A 17,020-nucleotide genomic window follows, 5' to 3' on the forward strand; every position below is an offset into this window, starting at 1 on the left:
GCCGCCGTCTATCCTCCCCCTCCCCCGCCGCCGTCTATCCTCCCCTCCCCCCGCCGCCGTCTATCCTCAGCTCCCCCGCCGCCGTCTATCCTACCGCTCTCCCCCGCCGCCGTCTATCCTCCCGCTCCCCCGCCGCCCGTCTATCCTCCGCTCCCCCCGCCGCCGTCTATCCTCCCCCTCCCCCGCGCCGCCGTCTATCCTCCGCTCCCCCGCTGCCGTCTATCCTCCGCTCCCCCCGCTGCCGTCTATTCTCCGCTCCCCCGCCGCCGTCTATCCTCCCCTCCCCTGCCGCCGTCTATCCTCCCTCTCCCCTGCCGCCGTCCTATGCTCCCCTGCCTCGCTGCCTATGCTCCCCCTCCCCCCGCCGCCGTCTATGCTCCCCTCCCCCGCCGCCGTCTATGCTTCCCTCCCCCGCCGCCGTCTATGCTCCCCTCCCCCCGCCGCCGTCTATCCTCCCCCTCCTCCCCGCCGCCGTCTATCCTCCCCTCCCCCCGCCGCCGTCTATCCTCAGCTCCCCCGCCGCCGTCTATCCCTCCCCTCCCCCCCGCCGCCGTCTGTCCTCCCCCTCCCCCCGCCGCTGTCTGTCCTCCCCCTCCCCCGGCCTGCCGTCTGTCCTCCCCTCTCCCCCGCCGCCGTCTATCCTCCCCCCTCCTCCCCGCCGCCGTCTATCCTCCCCTCCCCTCCGCCGCCGTCTATCCTCCCCTCCCCCTGCCTCGCCGCCTATGCTCCCCTCCCACCCCGCCGCCGGTCTATGCTCCCCTCCCCCGCCGCCCGTCTATGCTCCCCCTCCCCCGCCGCCGTCTATGCTCCCCTCCCCCGCCGCCGTCTATCCTCCCTCCTCCCCCGCCGCCGTCTATCCTCCCCTCCCCCCGCCGCCGTCTATCCTCAGCTCCCCCGCCGCCGTCTATCCTCCGCTCCCCACTCCCCCGCCGCCGTCTATCCTCCGCTCCCCCGCCGCCGTCTATCCTCCGCTCCCCCGCCGCCGTCTATCCTCCCCTTCCCCCCGCACGCCGTCTATCCTCCCCTCCTCCGCCGCCGTCGATCCTCCCCTCCCCCCGCCGCCGTCTATCCTCCCTCCCCCCGCCGCCGTCTAGCCTCCCCTCTCCCCCGCCGCCTTCTATCCTCCCCTCCCCCCCGCCGCCGTCTATCCTCCCGTCCCCCGCCGCCGTCTATCCTCCCCTCCCCCCGCCGCCGTCTGTCCTCCCCTCACCCCCGCCGCCGTCTTGTCCTCCCCCTCCCCCCGCCGCCGTCTATCCTCCCCTCCCCCGCCGCCGTCTATCCTCCCCTCCCCCTGCCGCCGTCTATGCTCCCCTGCCTCGCCGCCTATGGTCCCCTCCCCCGCCGCCGCCGTCTAATGCTCCCCTCCCCCGCCGCCGTCTATGCTCCCCTCCCCCGCCGCCGTCTATGCTCCCCCTCCTCCCCGCCGCCGTCTATGCTCCCCTCCTCCGCCGCCGTCTATGCTCCCCTCCCCCGCCGCCGCGTCTATCCTCCCCTCCCCCGCCGCCGTCTATCCTCCCCTCCCCCGCCGCCGTCTATCCTCAGCTCCCCCGCCGCCGTCTGTCCTCCCCCTCTCCCGCCGCCGTCTGTCCTCCCCTCCCCCCGCCGCCGTCTATCCTCCCTCCCCCCGCCGCCGTCTATCCTCCCCTCCCCCCGCCGCCGTCGATCCTCCCCTCCCCCGCCGCCGTCTATCCTCCCTCCCCCGCCGCCGTCTAGCCTCCCCCTCCCCCCGCCGCCTTCTATCCTCTCCCCTCCCCCCGCCGCCGTCTATCCTCCCCTCCCCCGCCGCCGTCTATCCTCCCCTCCCCCGCCTGCCGTCTGTCCTCCCCTCCCCCCGCCGCCGTCTGTCCTCTCCCCTCCCCCGCCGCCGTCTGTCCTCCCCTCCCCCCGCCGCCGTCTGTCCTCCCCCTCCCCCCGCCGCCGTCTGTCCTCCCCTCCCCCGCCGCCGTCTATCCTCCCCTCCTCCCCGCCGCCGTCTATCCTCCCCTCCCCCGCCGCCCGTCTATCCTCCCCTCCCCCGCCGCCGTCTATCCTCCCCTCTCCCCGCCGACCTCGCCTATCCTACCCCTCCCCACCGCCGTCTATCCTCCCCTCCCCCCGCCGCCGTCTATCCTCCCCTTCCCCCGCCGCCGTCTATCCTCACCCTCCCCCGCCGCCGTTTATGCTCCCCTCCCCCCGCCGCCGTTTATGCTCCCCTCCCCCGCCGCCTTCTATCCTCCCCATTCCCGCCGCTGTCTATCCTTTCCTCCCACCCCACCCCACCCCCCGTCTATCCCCCCCCCCCCCCCACCTCCTGCCCCCTTCCTCTGCCAGCTGCTTTGTCTCCCACTCGTCCACCACTGTCTGTACCCACCCACTCCCCCCCTCCCCCCACCCCCACTGCCGCCCGCCCACTGCCATCTCTTCCCCTTCGGTGCCGCCATCTACATCTGCCAATCTTTTGCCCAATATATGTATCAATACTTTCATCATTTCTCCCATCCTCACCCCTCCTTCTCTGCTATATACCTTCCTCCAAGCTTTGTGGCATCTGGGTTACATTTCTTGCTATCTCTGTGGGGTCTCTGTATTGCTGCAGCTTTTACATTATAAACACATTTGCTCCAAGGTGTTTCACCTGTCACATGCGAACATCCATCATTAACTCTTTTGGCAAATAACAGTATAATGCATAAAGAAAGGTAGTTCTACAGGCTCTACCAGGTCTTTCTAGAATCTGGATGGCATTTTATGTAGGTTTTTTTTTTTTCTTTTTTTTTTCTCCCCTTCTTTATTACCCTCGCCCTGGGAGATGATATTGCATTTGAGTCCTTTGTTTGTCTGTTTGTCCGCACAGAATAAATATGACTTTCTCTGCAACGGTTGGTCTGGTTGATAGGAGATTTTCACCATACGTGGAAACTCCACCTGTAGAAAATGTTAATGATAATTATGACGTTATATGTCACGTGGTATGGGCACTATCTTGGGGAAAAAACGAAAAAAAATTGCGCCTCTATAATCTCCGAAATGCTGCATAGAAAAAAAAAATTGAGACATGGTTCATTGTAAAGAACTCTCCATGTGGAATAACATATGTTAATGATGATGTCATAGATGCCTCCATTATGACATCATAATTCCACAAGTACAAAACTTCATCCGATCTAAGATGAAATTTATTGAGCATCATCTAGGAATAAATTGGTGGAAAAAAAATAAAATAAAAATTGATGTCATCGGTCATGTGGTTTGGCCACCATATTTATTTTAAGACAAAAGCCTTAAAAACCACTGAAAACATGTCCTGGTGAGGGTCTGCAATCTCTTATTGCCTTTTCTAGTTGTGTATTGTTTCACATGTTGCATTAATTGTCGCCATTTAACAACAATGATTGAGCCGCTGCCTTTTCTGATCATTGCGGATGTTAAATGAAATTTGCTGTATTCGTGATGTGGCCACCCTTGTGAGCTAGAAGCTGTTTGACCCGATGTGTGATTGAACACAGGCAGTGTAGTGCAACACTGACTTGCCGACTTAACGGAAAGTAAAGTTTCAGGTTTACTTGCAAGTGTCCAGGAATGTTGCAGCTTGACATCAGAAAGTCTTCAGTGTTTGGCTAGGGGAAAGCCTGTTGAGGTTTTGCACTGTATGTATTTTAAAATCTCCGACAGTTTGGTGGAAAACTTGTTTTCTTTGAGAGGTTGAAATCGACGGTACATTGTAACTGGGACGTCACGCCATTATTCTACCATTTTGATTACCAGTGCACAGATCTGTTCGTGTTTGGTTACTTAGCATTTGAGCAACTTGTAAATTAAGCACTCAGTGACGCTCCAGAATGGTGAATATATATATTTTTTCCACATGCTAAATTTGCATTTATGTTTATTTAAATTATACAATGGACTACAAAATGTAAATGTTTCATATTTGTTATATATCACCTTTATCTATCAAAATTGTTGAAATGAAGATCAAACAGCTGTATGTTGAAATATGTTGAAAAAGTCAAAACTTTACATGGGGTGTACTTACTTTTTCACGTGACTGTGTGTGTGTGTGTGTATATATATATATACACACACACACACACACACACACACACACACACACACACACACACACACACACACACACACACACACACACACACACACACACACACACACACACACACACACACACGACTAGAGTGCACTCTTCCGCCAGGCTGAATAGTCTATGTTTTGTATCCACTGATACGCCAGATCTGTATCCTGACCTAAACCAAAATCAAATTGGCTTGTTAGTGTCACCTAACGAACTCGTCCACCATGTTTTGTCATAATCCGGCCATAATCTTTTGAAAAATCGTGCTATATATGGTTTTTGGTCCCACCTGTCAATGGTGAAGAATTATTTTAAAAACTCTCAGATCCGGATCTGGACTCTAACCAAAATCGAATCCATTAGTCCTTGTCACACACCCAACCTGTCCACTTAGTTTTGTTGTAATTTGTCCATAACATTTTGAAATATGCTATATATCGTTTTGTGTGGTGTGGGCGTGAGTTAATCCTGCAACTGCACAGTAAAGGACAGATTCCAGAGGCAATTCCACAAATGAGGCACAAAGGTAGGGAAGGGGCGAAGGTGACGAAGATTGGATTTGCAGAGGATGATATGGATTGCAGAAACTGTGTAGACTGGCTTAGAGCAGTAGGAAGGGGAAACCGGTCAGAAAGAGGGATGTTGTTGTTGTTGTAGTTTAAAAAAAAATTTAATTCATCTATTGTTCCATGAAATGTTTAATACAAGAGGTAATAACAGCACAACACTTGTTGAGCTCTTAGCAAAGAAAATGCATGAAATTGAAATCCAAATTCCTAATATATTGCCTTCAACCCCCTCCTCATCCGATTGGTTGTTACAATTATAACCACAATTCTGGCATGGTGTGGCATTTAACCACTTGAACAACTGCCAAGCAAATTTGTGAAAGTTATCCATGTTGTTTGCATGACTTGCGTTTAAAAAGAAAAATGATTTGCCTCTGCCAACATTATTCCATCATTATACACTTGTGCCAAGTTTGATTTAAATCCATTCAGCTGTTCGCAAGTATCCCATTCTTACCTGACATGACCTCTGACCTTACAAAATCACCTCACTCCTCACCTTTGATGCCAAAATATAATCGGTTCATCTTTGCATCATATATGCTCACCCCAAGTTTGTTCACAAGTTGGCATGGTAACAATTTTTACTTAACGTGACCTCTGACCTCTTGACCCCAAAATCAAATCAGTTCATCTGTGCATCATAATACATAATTGTACCAAATTTGGTCAGAATCCCATCACTGGTTCACAAGTTATCGTGGTGGCAGTATTTTTACCTAACATGACTGACCTTTGTCCTTTGACCTCGTGCCCCCAAAATGTAATCGGTTCATCTTTACCTCATTATACATACCTGCACCAAGTTTGACCAAGATCCCTTCAGCTGTTCTCAAGTTATCGCGGTAACGAAAACCTATCACGGACAGACGGACGGACGACCTGAAAACGTAATGCCTCCGGCGACTTCGTCGGTGGAAGAACCGATTAGATTTTGGGGTCAACCCCTCCCCAGCCCCCCCAGATGTTGGCTGAGGGTAATGTTCTCATGCCATTTTTGTTATTGCTAGTTTTTATTGTAGTTGGCAGCCATTTTTAAGCCATCAGGAGGAAAGTGGAAAGCATCTTCTTCTTTAGTATGATAATACTAAAGGCTACGGTTAGTAATGTATACAAGGCTACGGTAGCATCATTTGCTGGGAGTGCAGCAGTGATACCGATGCTGTGCCCTTGATGCAGTGCCTCCTGTATTTTACAGCTCGAATTTGTAAAAAAAAAAAAAAAAAAAAAAAAAAAAAAAAATGTATATGTATACACAAAGAATTAAGTTAAGCACCCCCCCCGTTTTTTTACAACCTCGCACATTACAAGTTTGTTGTCGTCAAAACAGTGTAATATACCCATGATATTGCTATATTTACTGGAGAAGTGATATTATGGTCACATAAAAACATAACAATCATGCCGTTTTCAATATTTTATTCTGAATAATTTAAGGTGAAATTTTTTGGGAATTTTAGGCATATTTTCACCTCAATTTAAGTATGGAGCTATAGGTCCATCACGGACAGTGTGGATGACGTTTATGTTTTCTAACGTACAGTCATTGTTCTGAGAAGACCTCTAGCGATCTTTGCGTCAATAACGTGTGTAGGACCCACGTGATCGGATCACTGACTCAACCAATCACTTTTTTTCACTTTGATCACTCAATTTCATCAATGGATAATTGCTAATGTCATACCAATCATTATTTGATCTCACATACCTTAGAATATATGCCAATGTATACATATACACAAAGAATATATATTAGGGGGTGCTTACCTTAATTCGTTGTGTAGGGGTGCTTAACTTAATTCTTTGTGTATATATATATATATATATATATATATATATATATATGTATAAGTAAAAAAAAATATTTCAACGTGCCCAGTGATTAATTCGCCTACTTTGTGAAGGACACCATGGGATCTTTGACGTTCACCAACTAGTGCCAGCAGACGGGACACAGTTTAACATCCATCAGAGGGCAGCACATACATTGACGAATTACCTGTCTGTGAAACACTGGGGTTATTATTATTATTATTATTATTATTATTATTATTATTCCCCCCCCCCCCCCCTTTTCTTACAGAAAGTACACGATTTGCTCAGATTAATTTATTTATAATTTATTTTATATTAATTTATTTATCTCCACCACCCAAAGGGTGACTTTCTGAGTATTGCGAACGCCCTATGATTTGTGATGCTTGTGCAAACACTGCAAACTAAATGGTTCCGCACAACGGGTTGTGCGGAGTTTCTGCTTGTAGCCTATGATTGTATCGATGCAACAATCCAATTTATCGCATTTCGTTTCTGGCATAAATAAATCTGTGCTCCGTGTCTTTGATCATACTGGGAATGGAACGAATGTGCTTCATCGAGGGATTGCTGTGCTGTGTTGGTATGATGGTTAATTTGTTTATTTATATCTTGAGAACGCTCTGGCCATTTGTTAGTCAATCCTGAAGTGAGGAAAGGAAGGGTTTGTTGTGTGCAGTTGAAAGAAGAACGGTGAAGTTCATTTTGATAATCAGCTTTATTGTGCAGTCGGTGTGAAAGTTTCAATCCATTGATGACTTTTTTTTTTTTTAGGTCGTAAGCAAATAATATGCAACAAGATTCTCTTTTGATGGCAGTTTCACAGAACTTTGCAGTTTGCCAAATTTTCTAATCGTGAAGACAGATATTTTTAGACGTGTAAACATTGCCAACGTGGTGTTGGAGTTTGATATTCCACCAGCTTCTGGCCTTGCTTTTCATCTTGACTGCACGCAACAAACGTGCTTTGTGGGAACCTGGGAACCATGCGTCTGTGTCCATAAGCAGCTTGAAGAGCACCTTCATGGAATCGGTACTGCTAATTTTTAGGAAGGTTCTAACATTACGAGCAGAGACCTGCGGGACATCCTCACAATGTAAAACGTGACCTTCTTCAACTGCCCCTCCCCTTCCTTCACAAGCTCCAGGTTATGTGCACCTTCCTTTCATGCGAGATGCGTGCAGTTTTTCAATGTGCATGAACTCAACAATCCTTTTGATTGTATGAAAGTTTTTGTTTTTTTTTTGTTTTTTTTTTGCCTACCGGGTCCAGGCTCGTGTAAGAGCTTAACACATTTAACACAAAAACGTGCACAGACACATAAAGGGAGCGGGAGAGGAAAACATACAAGCACAACAACAATAGAGAACAGGGACATCGGTAGATCTGTGGAAGGGGTACACGGTATAAAGCAAATGAACACTACTAGGAATTTCAGGAAAGAAGTTGGAGATTGAAAGAGGTGGATTTGGGGTGTTTTAACAGGGGTAGAAAAGATCAAGGTTTTGGATAAGAGATGGTGGGGAACAGCTGTTCTGAAGACCTGGAGGGAGAATAGTACACCACTGCTTCAATCGCTCTTCAATGTATGACAATTTCTTCTGCACGAGTTGTAATCAAAACATAACTTTTTCTTCAAAAACTTTTTTCGTTCTATATCTTCCACAGGCCTTGACTATGTATACAATTTTTTTCAAAGCTCGCTCGTGGATTTGGTGCTCTTCATTTGGTTTTGAAACATTAATGAAACAATTGGATACTACAGCAATAACAACTACAGGGTGTCCACAAAGTCACGCATCGGAGGAAATTATTTAATTTATTATTTATCATAGGAAATTAAATTATTTAATTCAAGAATTAGCCCGGATATGTTGAAGAACATTCAGGGAAACCTGCTTTTCCGTTTACAAACATGTTTTGAGATTGGTGGGACACATTTTGAACAACTGATGTAGCCAACCTTACAAATAAATGTTTTGCTATTGATGCGCGAATTTGTGCACACCTTGTAGAACGGCACTCTATAGAGCGCATACATCCGCCGGGCTGAGTAGTTTACATTTTGTATCCCACAGATGAGGAGATCTGGAACCAGACCTGAACCAAAATCTAATGATTGTCACCAAACCAACTCATCCTCCTATTTTTGTCATAACTCGTCCACAACGTTTTTAAATATTATGCTATATATAGTTTTTGGCCCCATCTCTCAATGGTGAAGAATCACTTAAAAATATATTTCTCATATCCAAATCTATATGCGGATCTTCACCAAAATCGAAAAGATTCGTCCTTGTCACATACCCAATCTGTCCACCAAGTTTCATCCGAATCTGTCCATAACATTTTGAGATATCCTGTTATATATATATATATATTGTTACGGACACGGCTTAAGATGTTATGATGGGCCGAGCGGAATGGCCGCCGTGTTCGCACAGTTTACCCGATTCCACCCGACGTTGACCAAATCGCGCTATGCTAAATCAATGAAGGAAAGGACACAACGGCTGGGATAAATGAAACGACACAAGGGGTACAGTTCTCAAGACCTCCGGAGGAGGATATAATTGGTGGTGGAGAAAAGGGGTAGATTACAAGGTAAGAGGTAAAGCACAGAAGAGATAGGCACTTAGACACAATCTTATCTATCCCAGACAGACCACAGACAAACGGAACAAGACTGACTTACACAGGGATTGATGGCAGGGAAGGACAGGCAGTCGATAGCACAAGGTGCACCTTGGCTCAGGGGCAGAATCAGACACGGTCCGGTCCAGAGATGCGGGGAGGTATTGCAGCGCTCGGAGGTGGCGTCCTTCTCTCTCCAAGCTGAGGGCGCATCTGACGTCACCTCCCTCTTCCTGCGCATGCTCAGCGGGGAGTGACACGCCCTCGGCTCGTTGGCCCCGCCCCAGATGGGATCGGTCCGCCGCTTCTATTGGGTGCGGGGGGTTACCGGGCTCCGCCCTTGACGAGGAGCTGACAGCGAGCCCCTACGTGGTAACCCCGTCGAGCACATGCTCGATGGCGGCTCGTTGGAAAGGCTTGGTGCCCTTTCAACACCCCCTACCAACCAAGCCGGAGTGAGGACGCACACTCCCCGCGCCGCCGCCGCTGTTGTTGTTGTTGTACCATGAGGAAGAGCTGCGGGGAGGTATTGGGAGGTCCTAAACTTCCTAACGGTGCCATACAATCACATTCTGGTGCAACGAAGAGTCAGAATTAATGGAAACGAGTCCTTAACTGACATAGACTAAGAATAACTAGCAAGATGTCCTACAGTTGTCTACGTGAGATGCGGTGGACCTGGATGCGACATTTAATGGGGGAAATAGGGGGAGGTCGGGTCTACAGAGTGTTGTTTACAGAAAATGGGACTAGGGAATGGGGGATTGGGGATAGTTGGGAAGTATGGAGGAAATAGGGGAATATTTACAAGCGGATATGGATGGATGCCAATCTCATATCCGCAACAATATATATATATCGTTTTTGGCTCTATCTCCCAAAGTTGAAGAATCGCTTTTAAAAACTTATACTAACTGGATCCGGATCTTCACCAAAATCGAATCTTTTCGTCCTTGTTACATACTCAACCTCTCCTCAAAATGTCGTCCAAACCGTCCAAAACTTTTTGAGATATCCTGTTCATTAATTAATCAAACAGACAGATATGAGTGAAAATATAACCTCTGCCCACCTTTGGTGGCAGAGGTGATTTGTAACCAACTGATCTTGCATCTTTGCTGCACCATTGCAGAATTGGTCACAAAGTGAACGGTGTACGCAAGTTTAAAAACATTTAGACTAACAAAATCGTCTTGCGTCCAATTGTCCCTCATGAAGAATTAACGTCTAGACTCAATGGATTGCTCTGAACTACACTGTCTTCAATTTGTTGTGTGAAACATGATTTTGTCGCACTTCAAAGGGAATAATATAAATATTGTGTGTGTGTGTGTGTGTGTGTGTGTGTGTGTGTGTGTGTGTGTGTGTGTGTGTGTGTGTGTGTGTGTGTGTGTGTGTGTGTGTGTGTGTGTGTGTGTGTGTGTGTGTGTGTGTGTGTGTGTGTGTGTGTGTGTGTGTGTATATATATATATATATATATATATATATATATATATATATATCAGTAATAGCAAGGATGGTTTTCCAGCTGCTGTTCTTGAGCTCAGCATCACATTTATCGTTCATGTCCGCAGACCTGATCCAATGTACCAACGAAAGTAATGTGAACGTCCCACAACTTGCCGACACGTTGTTTGAACGTGCTGGCAACAGCAGTTGGGTCGTCGCCTTCAAGGCTCTCGTTTCAACTCATCATCTAATGTGCCAAGGAAATGAGGTGTGCCACTTCTGTAACAATCGGTTGTGACCATTTGTTTATGTCTATGTATTGTTCAATTCTCCAAATGTATCCCCCCCTGTTTTACGTCACATAAAAGTAAAACTTTGGGGTGGGCGCAGTGGATGATGTAATCTGAAGTTTTCCATTTCCAGCTTTTGCTTCTATTGTCACTGTGAATATATTTGGTCCACTCTTGCCATCTTCAGGTCTTCAGGATGATCTTCATCTCAAAGTATCACCATGCTGGTGCACAGGCCTTCATTAGGGCAAAGGCATAGGTTTTTGTGAAGTTTTGATTATTCTTGTGAACGTTCCCCCCTCTGGTAACAGCACAGATTTCCATCTCTGAGATGACCTGATGTGAGCTCTGAGTGCTTGTTCCCGTGCACACTGTTCTTTCTGGAATTTGCTGTTTTGTAATGTTTACAACTGCTGATTCTTGTGCATTCTAAATTTGCTGTTTTTGTTTTCTATTCAAATCATTAATTTCTTGATGTCTGATGAAGCGTCATTCACCACATTGCTCTCTTCTTTTGCTGGCAGCGTTTCATTCAGTACCTTGCGTCTCGGAACACGCTTTTCAACCTCAGCAACTTCCTGGACAAGAGTGGCGTACAAGGTGTGCATTTGGATTTGCTTGTAATGTTTTTATTCTGTTTATTTTCCCGGAGAGATTAATGTCTATATAAGAAGGTGAGCTTTGCCTGGATAGTACAGAGCTGGTGCTCGGTCAGGTTCGCATTGACGTGCATTCAAGCCTCGCAGTGCCATTCAGATTGCAAGGGGAGAATTGGGGCCATAATATCAGAGGAGAGGGTATTGCATTTGGGTCCGTTTGTTTGCCTATTTGTCTGCACAGAACGTATGTGTATTAATTATGTTAGACCCTTCAAGACGCCCTAAAACTTTTCAGAGACTTTAGGACCCTAAGGCAATAGGTTATAGAACCCAAGGCCCTCTAGAACCATGAAGGCCCCTAAACCCCCTCTCCACCCTTACGACCCCTTACGACCCCTTCGACCCCTTCTACCCCTTCTACCCCTTCTACCCCTTCTACCCCGTCTACCCCGTCTACCCCGTCTACCCTTTCTACCCTTTCTACCCTTTAAACCTTCACACCGTTCTAAACTTTAAACCTTCACACCTTTCTAAACTTTAAACCTTCACACCTTTCTAAACTTTAAACCTTCACACATTTCTAAACGTTAAACCTTCACACCTTTCTAAACTTTAAACCTTCACACCTTTTTACACTTTAAACCTTCAAACCTTTCTAAACTTTAAACCTTCACACCTTTCTAAACTTTAAACCTTCACACCTTTTTACACTTTAAACCTTCAAACCTTTCTAAACTTTAAACCTTCACACCTTTCTAAACTTTAAACCTTCACACCTTTCTAAACTTTAAACCTTCACACCTTTCTAAACTTTAAACCTTCACACCTTTCTAAACTTTAAACCTTCACACCTTTCTAAACTTTAAACCTTCACACCTTTCTAAACTTTAAACCTTCACACCTTTCTAAACTTTAAACCTTCACACCTTTCTAAACTTTAAACCTTCACACCTTTCTAAACTTTAAACCTTCACACATTTCTAAACGTTAAACCTTCACACCTTTTTACACTTTCAACCTTCAAACCTTTCTAAACTTTAAACCTTCACACCTTTCAGACCTTTTAATACCCTGTAGACCCCCCCTTGAACTTTAGACCCTCTTTAGATGTTTAAAGACCCTTAAGACTCCTTCAGCCAATTCCGAGCCTTTAGACCTTGAATGACACCCATTTTACCCATTTGACAATTTATGACCATTTAGACACTTTTTTGACCTTTTGACCTTTTAACCTTTACACCTTTACAACTAGACCATTTAGACCTTTCATTTGGAATCGACGACCTTTCATTTAGTACATCCTTCCATTTACCGCAAAATACACCACACAAACGTGCTGGCGAGGGTCTGCGATCTCTTATTGCTTTTTCATGTTTTATGTATGTAGTGGGGAAGGAGCGAAGAGCTAAATTGTCAAAACAATGAAAAGTTAGGATGGTTAATGAGAGAGGAGAGGAGGGTTGTGCATGGGAGGGGGGAGAGGAGGCAAGGTTTTGGAGGATACAGGAGTAAGGTGTTTGTGCCATGCATGTGCATATTAGGGTAGAGGTTGAAAAGTTGTCATTTGTGTACTTAAAAAACAAACAAAAAAAACAAACATATATTTTCCTCCTGTTTTTGTCTTTTTGTGGGGCTAAATGTTCCAATTGGGAGCTTGCTCACTTCTGAGTTGCCAAGTATAGATTTCAATCATCATGAAAAATTGGATTCCATGATTATTTGGTTCAACAAACCGTTCTAGTGTTTTGCACTTACGTCATTACATCTCAGTGTATCATCCTATGTAGAGGATGCCAAACTGGCTCTTTCTTCTCTCTGTATTCCCGACTGTATTTCTCTGTTTTTTTTCTTCACTCTTCACTCACTTATTGATGTAAAGCATCTTGATCATGTAAAGCATCATCTTATGGTATATTTCCTTAAAAGTGGACTTTTTTTTCTGGCACATTAAAAAGTTCCTAAATCTTGTCATTTTGGTTTATGATTGCAAGTCTCTGGTTGTGGTCATTTGTCTTTGCCATTGCTCTCTGGCTGCCATTTTTTGAATGTTCCTTTGTAATGGCTGTGCCAAACTGATGCTACAAATTCCATTTTTGTGTCGTCTCTCTGCCTTTAATGGTCAAAAACAATGATGTCACAAAGCAGGGGCCTCAGGGGTGTGTAATAACTGAATTGTTCACACTCTTCCCCCAGATTAAGTATTTGCAGGTGCCTAATCCTCCTCTTTAGCATGCTTGATCGAGGTGTGAAATAATTTCCCGGAATGTGGAAGAAATTGTAGATCTGCCTTCTTTGGTGTTGCTTGGTCTGTCTGTTTTTGATACTCACTTGTAATGGCAATGCAAAGTGCCAGGCTGGGGTCAAGCATTTTCCTGTATTCCTGGAGGCATTGTGGGTTCTAGAAGTTTTCTGGATGGTTATTATTTTACACCTGACACTTTTTTTATTTTTTATTTTATTCATTTTTTTGCCTCATTAATAAACTTTTTTCTTCTTTTTTGTATACAGTGCCTTCAGAAAATATTCACACCCGAGACTTTTTCACATTTTGTTGTGTTACAACCTGAATTTAAAATGGGTTAAATTGAGATTTATTTTTTTTGTCACTGAACTTTGTTTGTCACTGTCACTGATTATCTACACATAATACCTCATAATATCAGTGGAATTTTTTATTTTTTATTTAGAAATTTTTGCAAAATAATTAAAAATGACATGTCTTGAATGTCTTGAGTGAAATGTCTTGAGTCAATAAGTATGCAAAACCCCTTTGCTATGGCACAGCTAATTGCTGAGGTGCGTCCAATATCCCTGGTCATTCTTGAGATGTTTCTACAACTTGATCGGTGTCTACCTGTGGCCAATTCGATTGATTGACATGATTTAGAAAGAAACACACCTTTCTATATAAGGTCCCACAGTTGACGGTGCATTTCAGAGCAGAAACTCTACCATGAATTCCAAGGAACTCTCCAAAGAATTGTGAGGAGATATAGATCTGGGGAAGGGTATAAAACAATTTCTAGAATGTTGAAATTTCCCAAGAGCACAGTGAGCTCATTAGGAAATGGAAAGAATATCGAACTACCCAGACTCTTCCTAGAGATGGCCTTCCGACCAAACGGAGCAACCGGGCAAGAAAGATCTTGGTCAGGGAGGTGACCAATAACTCAATGTCCACTGACAGAACTAGAGTTCCTGGGATGGGAGAACCTGCCTGAAGGACAACAACCTGTACAGCACTTCCCCAATCTCAGCTTAATGGGAGAGTTGCCAGACAGAAGCCACTCCTGAGAAAAAGGCACATGACAGCACGCCTGGAGTTTGCAAAAAGGCACTTGAAAGACTCAGAGCATGAGGCAAACGATTCTGTGGCCTGATGAGACAAAAATTGTGGATGCAATGGGTGGACAAGATGGATATAGGAGGAAACTCTCAGGAAAGAAAACTGGAAATTTGGAAGGAGGGATTGGCATAGGTTTGGGGTTGGTTAGCAAGGATAGAAAAGATCATTATTTTGGATTGGGGATGATCTCCGAGATGGTGGCAAACAGCTGTTTTGATGACCTGGAGGGAAGAATGAGATTAAAGAGAATGTAGAAGTTTGTTCCACAGGTGGTTTAAAAAAAACAAAACGAATGAATGAGAGGTGAGCAGTGATCCTGGATTTAGGTAGTTTCACCAGAAAGAGATTGGTGGTGGACTTTGTGTGCCCTGCACAAACCTGGGGGAGAGGAGGAGGTCAGCGGGGTGTGGGGAGTGAGTGAGACGGAGAGCCAGAGCACAAGGTATAATAACCGAAAGGAGGCGCTAGAAGACAGACCACCAGCCCGTCTTTGATGGCGAAGTGGCAGCCCCAACTTCATCGTGGGAGATTCCAATGATCTTGAAAACTTTGGTTTCCATGACATCAAGCTGAGCAAGATGCGAGGCAGGGAAGAGCAGTTCTTCATCAATCTGTGGATGAAGGCCTTGCCGGTGGATAGGAGTTCAGGTTTGCCAAGGGAAGGGCTTTGTACAACAGAGGATGCCCAGTCAGCGGCTGGCTTTGGATGCCAATTTTTAAATATTTTTTTGCCCAAGTAAGATGATAGTGAGACCCAGGAGTTTGATTGACTGAATTTCCTCAAGAGGATTGTTAAGTAGATGGGGGCATTTGCCAGATGATCCTTTTGGGTGGTGATATGTGAGAGTGTGAGATTTGTCAGGATATAAAGACGTATTCCAAGTGTTCCAGGTCCAAGACTTTGACAGAGTCCAAGACCAGATGGGTACAGAGAGTGAGGGGTTGGGCACACTACGTGGAAGCAAACAGAAATGAGGCATTTGGCCTTCTCAAGTACGGAGTTGGCGATTGTGCCGTTCAAATGGAGGGGAGGGGTGGAGGGAGAGCATACTCCAGAGACAGACGTAACATGGCGCCACCAGCTTTTAGATGAGGGAGACAGGTTTGAAAGCGAAAGATCATTCTTGAGATTGGACAAATGTTGTTTTGTGACTGTCCTAAGAGAAGACACACACTGGTTGTGGAATTTTTTTTGAAATGCACTGAGATTGCCTTTGGTTGGAATAGCCTTCCAGGAAGAGAAGGCCAGTTGTTTAAGAGCAATTGCCTCATCACAGGATTCGGTGCACTATGAGTGGGAAGAAGAGTAGGATAATTTAAGGCTAACTGGGATTAATCTGTGCAGGAGAGAGCAAATTCTGTGGAAGAATTCCCAGGCTAAGTTAACATCAGGGGCAGTAGATATGTGTGACCAGTCCTGAAGTGAGATGGCTGCTTGCAGTCCCTGCCAATTTTCCTGAGTGAACTGGCAGACTCCAGTGTTGACACAGCACTTTGCGAATAGTCAGAGATGTTGATGTCCACAACCATATCAGATTAACCAATTGGAGCAGACGAAGTGCAGGAGACATTTGCAGGAAAGTGTCATTACCAAGTCCAGTAGGGAGTAGTTGTCATTGGGAGAAATTTTGGTTGGAAAGTTCACAGATTGAGTTAGTCCCATGGAGTCACAGAAGTCTTTTGCTGAAGTGCTATGGCTGGTAAGGGAGGTACCAACATCCAGCCAATTTGCATGGTGACAATTGAAATCACCACATATGAGGAAGAGAGAGTTGTGGATGGGATGTCGAAGCCAGAGGTACTCCTGAAGGTTGGGAGGTGTAATATCAGTACAAGGGCAGTGAGAAATTGAGTTATTGATGTAAAGTGCAACTCTGCCGCTGGGGCATGGTTCAGTCTTATCAAATCGGAGGAGACGATAACTGTGTAGAGACAATAAGGAGGGACCTCCTATTGGAGGAAGGATTCTGTTAGATATCTGGTTTATTGGCAGTGGCCTGGATTTAGAGATGTGTCTGGTTGGAGGCTGAGATCTTGGATGTCCTGAGTTCCACACAGAGATGGGGTGGTGGGGGGTATGGGGGCAAAAGCGTTGGGAGGGTGCAGGATTTGGGGGGGGGGGGGGCTTTGCAGGGCACGTTGAGGCTTTGAGGGGATTGGGTGAGGAGGAAGGTGTGTGCATGCACGCCCCCGTAGCCCCGCATGCATGCATGCGTGGTGTGTTTGTGGTGCGGGGGAAGGTTTGAGA

General features: G+C 46.1%; 1 protein-coding gene across 5 annotated transcripts in view; it reads left to right on the forward strand.

Moving 5' to 3' along the window:
- LOC137439736 (phosphatidylinositol-binding clathrin assembly protein-like) overlaps positions 1-17,020 on the forward strand; it is a 68,808-nt gene that overhangs the window by 491 nt on the left and 51,297 nt on the right. For all 5 annotated transcript variants that reach the window (XM_068135780.2, XM_078768225.1, XM_078768227.1 and 2 more), the window contains exons 2-3: positions 10,663-10,805; positions 11,352-11,427. In XM_068135780.2, the coding sequence (XP_067991881.2) occupies positions 10,663-10,805; positions 11,352-11,427 (219 nt within the window). The remainder of the gene's footprint in view (positions 1-10,662; positions 10,806-11,351; positions 11,428-17,020) is intronic.

The sequence above is a fragment of the Myxine glutinosa genome, chromosome 14 (genome assembly GCF_964187855.1).
Source record: "Myxine glutinosa chromosome 14, kmMyxGlut1.1, whole genome shotgun sequence".
Lineage (NCBI taxonomy): Eukaryota > Metazoa > Chordata > Myxini > Myxiniformes > Myxinidae > Myxine > Myxine glutinosa.